Raw genomic sequence first — 7,022 nt, forward strand, 5'->3', positions numbered from 1 at the left:
AATCTAAATTTAATTCAGGTGTTAATGATCAGAGATTTGGACGCAATACATTGGTAATTAGATATCAAGAGATAGAGATAGATAGATAGAGAGAGAGAGAGAGAGGTCTGACCACCAAGATAACCTTCAGTTGACATTTGAATATGATCCCTATCTTTATTGCAAAATTCTCGTTACAATTGGAGCAGCAGCTCATCCAGCCACCACGTGATTCCTCGCATGCTACACCCGCCAAATGGACCGCTGTCTTCTTCCTCCCAAAGGCATCTTTTCAGTGAAAACTTCTATTTAAAACTAATCTACTTCACCTTCTCCTCTGTTTCTTTCCTACTGTTTTTTCCATCTACCACTTTGATTCCCAGTGATGAAGCTTCAACTTCTAAGCTTCCTCTCAGTTCACTTGCTACTACTGCTCTCAGTGCCTGCCTCCTCCTCTCCATGTCACTTCCCTGCTGTCTTTAATCTTGGGGACTCCAACTCCGACACCGGTGGGCTGTCGGCCACCTTTGGGCCATTGACTTACCCTTATGGGGAGTCTCTCTTCGGGAAGCCTGCAGGCAGATACTCGGATGGCAGACTCATTATCGACTTCATCGGTGATCATTTCTCATTTGCTTCTTAATAATCTAGTTGTTGATCAAGTAGTTGCACTAAACCATTGCAACTATTCGTCGGCTGAATGGCCTTTTTACTATTGTGTCTGGTTGTTTCAAGGAGACAGACTAGAGTTTCATCTTAGATCCATATGAGTTATGTCCTTGTCTGACAACTATTACTACTTATTGGATTAGATTTGCTCATTTGCATGCTTGTACAATTTTCAGCTGAAAGCCTTGGATTGCCTTATATCAGTGCCTATCTGGATTCCATGGGCACCAATTTTAGCCATGGTGCAAATTTTGCGACTGCGCTGTCTACAATACTTCCACAGAATATAACTCTATCTCAGGGTGGTTACAGTCCATTCTCCTTAGATGTGCAGCTGAAGCAGTTCTTGCAGTTCAAGTCCCGGTCTCAAATGATCTATAATGAAGGTAAGTCCTATTTTAAAATCACAGGGTTTATCTACTATACAGAAGAGTAGCATTTGGGTTTTACCATGTATTTTGTTATAGATTTTCTTGCAAATAAATTATATATAGGAGGAATCTACAAGGATTTGATTCCCAAAGAGGAGTACTTCTCTCGGGCGCTGTATACATTCGACATCGGTCAGAACGACCTCACTGCATTCTACTTCCTCAACGAGTCCACAGAAGAATACATTCCCAATGCTCTGAAGGAATTCTTCAGAGTGGTCAAGGTATGACAGATTATGAAGTCTAAATGCTTAATTTCTTACAAATATCAAGCTAGTGCTTACTATAGTATCAAGAAAGACATAGTTTTAATGGAGAAGCTGGGTTGGCACAGAGCATATATGAGGAGGGAGGGAGATCATTCTGGATCCACAACACTGGTCCACTAGGCTGCCTTCCCTATGTTCTGGTGCAAGGCCACCTTGCACCATCAGATTTAGACTCAGCTGGCTGTGCAATTCGTTACAATAAATTAGCCCAAGAATTCAATAGAATGCTCAATGACACAGTGGCTCAGCTCAGAAAGGATCTCCCTCTTGCAGCATTCACATTAGTGGACATGTACTCCATTAAGTACTTGCTCGTAAGTCAGGCAACAAAGCAAGGTAAGATCCCTTAACAGCTTTGGACAATGGCCATGGTGGTGGCATATCTTTGTAACTTAATTTTGTGTTAAAGATTCATTAAGTCCATCTTTATAATCAAATCATATCCATTTATCAGAGATGTTAGGATGATTACAGGGTTTGTGCTACCGTTTAGAGCTTGTTGCGGCTACGGTGGCGGCGTCTACAACTACAATTCTAATTTTCGGTGCGGAGATATGGCGAAGGTGAATGGAACTATGATACTTCTTGGGAAGTCATGTAGGAATCCCAGGAAAAGAATCAATTGGGATGGAGTTCATTACACTGAGGCTGCAAACAGATGGGTGTTTAATCAGATCTCCAGGGGGGCTTTTTCAGACCCTGCTATGCCATTGAGCATGGCATGTCACAGGAAGACACCAACAAAATGATACTTACTGATAGCACTTTGTGCCAATAAAGCTCATTGCAAACAAAAATTGGTCTCCCAATCTTTGAACTCTGGCACAAGGTAATACTCCTGGAATGTGAATGACAGCATCTTCGCATACCATCTCCGCAACTTCAACTTATGCATAGGATCTACTCATTTCTGAAATTTGAAGTCAGAAGAAATTGTTCAAATAGAAAATCATAAACTTTATATATACTGTCATTCTTCTATATCTAGTATAAAATATAAACTATATAAACCCTTGTTGAGACTTTTATATATATATATATATATATATGGTACAACAGCTGCTTACACTTTAGGGTGAGTGCAACCAGCAGAGTTGATGGAAAGAAGATGGCGTAAGGATGAAGAGGAGGCTACAAAACATGTCTAAAGAACTTTTTCTGAGTGGTAAGCAGCGAAAGAGGCGACCCAGTCTGCAACCATATTCGTCTCTTGATACACATGAGCAACCTGAAATGAGTCAATGTCTTGCTATCCTGCAGATATCCTTGAGCAGTGGGCGGTCATCTCCCCTTCACTTCTTATCCTAAATCCACTCGACCACCATCGCTGAGTCTCCTTCTAGAAAGATGTTGTTAGCCTCTATAATACACCTTGCGAAGGTTTCGAATGTATCTTCATGATGTGTCTCTCCTCCACATGCATTGCACATGTTCAAACTCTTGCGCCACAATATAACAACAGGTTGCAAATGTAACCTTCTTTACAATAAATTCAGAGAATGCAAGTATCCTTCTAGTTCTATTTTGTTGTTATTTTATTACACTGAGAGAGATGCGAGGAAATCCATCAGCTTAATTTCAAGGAGGAGGTGAGATGAATGCATCTAAGCAACATGGTTTCCAAGCAAAACAATACCTCGACATTGCTAATGGATTAGATTGCAGCAAAGTTTCCTCACAGCTCCGACTTCTTTGTTGCTAGCCTGCACCATATATCAAGAAAATGCACATATTTGAGGACTTATTGTAGCTAGCCTGCAAGCCATGACTCACAAGTCTCATACTTTACCATCCTTTCTTGACTCTCCATCTCCATTGAGTTCATGAGAGTTACAGCTACAACACAAACCTTAGATCATGCTAAGGCTGCCTTTGAGGCCTCTCCGGCAGAAATAAACTTGGGCCAGGCCTAACAAATGACATTAAGAACAAACGACTACTAAGAAATTAATTACCTAAATAAACAAAGAATAATAACCTTAGGAATTGGATTGGGTGGGGGCCGCGCGAACGCGTACCCCCGCTGCCACAAATTATGACGTCCACTCTCCCGCTTGGGGAGATGGTAGACCAGCGCTCCTCCCGAGTGCCATGGAGGCCGCGGGCCCAGGCCGTGGGCCTTTCAGATCACCCATGGACCCCGTCCAGGTAAGTATGCCTCAATTAGGCCCCTCGCCACTTTTTATAGAGCACGAGTCACCCGTCTACTCCTAGCACAACCGATGTGGGACTAATATTATGATAATGAATGTGAGATCTTTGTACGTAATCATAAAATCAAAGAAACTGCATCAGCTTGAGTGCTTGAGATCCTCATTTATTAACCAAGAGGAATAATAATAATGAGACACTATATTGTTTGATGAATTGAAGGAGATAAACGAATAGATAGATCTAGGTGCACAAGACAATGAAGACGAAAAAGAAAAAATGGTAGGTTTTCTAAAAAGATAATTGATTATCCCTATAAATGGTTCACCAGTTGATCTTGATCAAGTAGGAGAAGAGAACCTATGCAAGCATATCCATGCACCATTGACGGTATGTACATAGCTTCATCTGGTTGAAAGTGCGTACATTTTTATTAGGAAAATGCTTTTATGCAATGGTCATGGGCGGGCGTAGACAAAAAAATAGGAAAAAAAAAATCTGCATAAAAAATATATGCGGCCATTTGCAGTGTTGGAGACCACTGCGACTTATCCTGTCATCCATAAAACTCATGTGCAGATGTACATATAAAATTTTTGTAGGAATATAGATCCGCATAAAAACTTATACGCGGAGATCGCCATTTTTTCTGACTTTGCTGGAGAATATTACTAATTTCATCAGCCACCATCTGAGGGCTACCATGGCCTTAGAGAACTTCAAAGGTTTGCTAACTAGGTGAACCATCAGATTTGGTGATATATGTTTCTGTGATATATGTCTGTCAAAAACCTGAAGGGTAGTTTTGAAATCTTGGTCGAGCTCAAATTTGTTTCAGGTGGATCATGTAATGTCCGGGCCCACAACCTACTAGGCCCAATAAGAAGTAGGCCCAGTTAGGGGTTTGGGCCCAAATTTTTACTGTGGGCAGTACTATTAGAGTGACAACCGGGAAGAGGTTGCCACCTCATGTTGAGAAGAGAAAGGATAAGGCCACAATTGGCCGACAGGGGAGGGCCACCTCATGCCCCACGTGGCAAGGCCAGACGCAACGGCAGAGCAAGGGGGGGCAGCTGGAAGCTCCCGGAGCTAAGAGGGCAGGGGGGATGGGACCTCACTGAGGGGCCCCCAGCCATGCAAAACCTGGAGCCGCCACCTCAACCCCCTACTGGCAGCCGATTCCGGCGCGCCTGAGACCGGGGGAAGCAGCTGTCAGTCCCGGAGCAAGGAGGAAAGGAGAGGATGGGACCTCTCAGAGGAAGCCTCATCCCTCAAACAAATTATATAAGCCTCTGCCGGTAACCAAAAATCACAGACCCCTAGAACACAGAGAGCCGAAGCCCTGGAGCCGAAGGCGAAGGAGCCCTGAAGCTCCAAGAGGAAGGAGGGACTACCAGGGGGAAGAACTGCCCAACGGTGACCGGCAAAAATTCAGGTAAGAGGCCCCTTTTAATAAAATTTTAGGGAGTGGAGAAACCCTCTGTGGGGTATTCTCCCCTCTGTTTCAACTATGGGACAGAGAGGAGGAGACCGGCAGAAGGGAGAAGGGTCACGGGCCGGACCCATAGACCTCGGACCGGCCTGAGAACGGCCGCGGCCCAAGGCCAGGCCCGATGACCACTCGGGCCGAGCCGCCTGCAGGGCACCGCAGCCTCGGCTGCGGCTACTCTAGGGCTCGGGGGGCAGCCCCGGGCCGCCGGTCAGGTTGAGCCGGCAACCGGCGTGGCCACAAGGCCGCCAGCCCCGGCCGGACCACTGCCTCCTCTCCGGCAAGAGGCGGTGGTGCCGGAGGGAAGGATCAAAGAAAAGAAAAGGAAGAAGGGAAGAAGAAAGAAAGAAAGAAAGAGAGAGAGAGGAGGAAGAGGCCGTAGATCCGGCCGGAGGAGAAGAAGGCCGGAGGACCGGCCGAAATGGCTAGGGCTTCCGATCGGAACCAAGGAGAGAGAGAAAAAGGAGAGGAGGAGGGGACTTGCCCGTGTACGGCCGTGAGCGTCGCCGGTGCGGGCTCGGCCGGGGAAGCCGAGAGCTCGGCCGCGGGCTCGGCCGGGGAAGCCGAGAGCTCGGCCGCGGGCTCGATCGAGGAAGCCGAGAGCTCGGCTGCGGGCGTCGCCGATCGCGGTCCGACCCCCTCCCCGTGAGGAGGAGACCATCGACCTCCCTTCGCCGGAGAGGAGAGGAGAGGAGGAATGGGAGATCGGGATGAAAGGAAGCTTCGGGAAGGAGAAGAAGAAGAAAAAAAAAAGAAACGGTAAAGAAAAGAAAAGAAAGAAAAAGAGAAGAGAAAAGAAAAGAGTGGGTTAACGGGCCGGAATCGGGTTCGGATCCGAAACCCATTAAGCCCAATAATAAGGAATTGGTTTAGCCAATTGAAGCTGAACCCGAGCCCAATCAAATTGGGCTAAGTCTGGACGAGCCCAATTTAAACCAGGTCCAAACCCAATTAAGTATGTGGGTCTCAGTAGGCCCAATTAATTATAAAGAAAGCCCAGTTCAAACCCCGACTTAACAGAAAGTAGGTCAAATTGACCTCGGGCTGACCCTAACTCCAGCCCAAACAAGCCGTACTGACCCTAAACCCAAAATTGAACCCAATTAAACTTGGGATTAAGCACATTGACCAAATCAGAGGACCCAATTGGCTAGAAAAGGTTGAACCCAATCTGGTTTTAAACTGAGCCCCAAAGGCTCTAAATTGGGTAAATTGGACTTGGCTAGATCCTTGGATGGGATCCAAGCAAGTAAGTTCATAATATGATGGACTAAGAAATTTTATAATAAATAAATGGGGAATAATGTAATCCCTATGATGTTGTTTTAGGTGATTAAGGATTTGTCACCTGGACTTGAGAAATTTGGAAAGCGAATTGAAGTAAGTAATCTGTCTTAATCCTATCGTAGATCTTGTATTACGTTTTATAAGATGAACCAGTGTTTTTTTATACAATTTGAATTGTATGCATGATTAGTGAAGAATGTAAGTAACCTGTCCTAATCCTATTATGGATCATGTCATTAATGTTTTCTACGCATTTATTTTTAAGTATATATGTTTCATGCATGATATGTTACAATGCATAAGTAACTTGCATGATCCCAGAAGCTATGGCTATGTATGCAACATGATGATACTGATATTTTAATCATGCATGTAAGTTTATAAAGTCTTAGCTAGCCCAGAGGCACTATAATGGGCTCAAAGATGCTACTGAGAATGACTGAGCCGCCAGTGGCTGAATAGTAACTGAGCTTGCCCCGCCAGTGGCTGAATAGTAACTGAGCTGCCCCGCCAGTGGCTGAATAGTAACTGAGCCTGCCCCGCCAGTGGCTGAATTGGAATTGGGCCTGCCCCGCCAGTGGCTGAATAGTAACTGAGCTTGCCCCGCCAGTGGCTGAATAGTAACTGAGCCTGCCCCGCCAGTGGCTGAATAGTAACTGAGCCTGCCCCGCCAGTGGCTGAATAGTAACTGAGCCTGCCCCGCCAGTGGTCGAGTCTGACTTCGCAGTAGCATCCGAGAGAAAAAAA

The 7,022-nt window shown here is 45.4% G+C and overlaps 1 protein-coding gene, 1 long non-coding RNA gene and 1 other non-coding gene across 4 annotated transcripts; 1 reads left to right on the top strand and 2 right to left on the bottom strand.

Moving 5' to 3' along the window:
* Positions 1 to 364: 364 nt before the first annotated feature.
* Positions 365 to 2,097, top strand: LOC103701710 (GDSL esterase/lipase ACHE-like). Its single transcript, XM_039130817.2, has 5 exons — positions 365 to 596; positions 825 to 1,034; positions 1,143 to 1,303; positions 1,414 to 1,684; positions 1,823 to 2,097. Exons 1-5 carry the CDS (start codon positions 365 to 367, stop codon positions 2,095 to 2,097), a joined length of 1,149 nt encoding a protein of 382 aa, XP_038986745.2.
* LOC120106686 (uncharacterized) lies at positions 1,774 to 3,527 on the bottom strand. 2 transcript variants are annotated; one of them, XR_015972587.1, is made up of 4 exons: positions 3,138 to 3,527; positions 2,985 to 3,051; positions 2,416 to 2,891; positions 1,774 to 2,258 (listed from the first exon to the last, which is right to left on the bottom strand). It is a non-coding gene; the product is annotated as an uncharacterized LOC120106686 (long non-coding RNA). The 2 variants fall into 2 exon arrangements; XR_005508763.2 differs by having other exon boundaries at positions 2,416 to 3,051.
* LOC120112276 (U1 spliceosomal RNA) lies at positions 3,344 to 3,504 on the bottom strand. Its single transcript, XR_005513752.2, has one exon. It is a non-coding gene; the product is annotated as a U1 spliceosomal RNA (small nuclear RNA).
* Positions 3,528 to 7,022: the final 3,495 nt, after the last annotated feature.

Source organism: Phoenix dactylifera, chromosome 13 (genome assembly GCF_051530095.1).
Source record: "Phoenix dactylifera cultivar Ajwa chromosome 13, Ajwa_hap1_PhDact_Kaust_v1.1, whole genome shotgun sequence".
Classification (NCBI taxonomy): domain Eukaryota; kingdom Viridiplantae; phylum Streptophyta; class Magnoliopsida; order Arecales; family Arecaceae; genus Phoenix; species Phoenix dactylifera.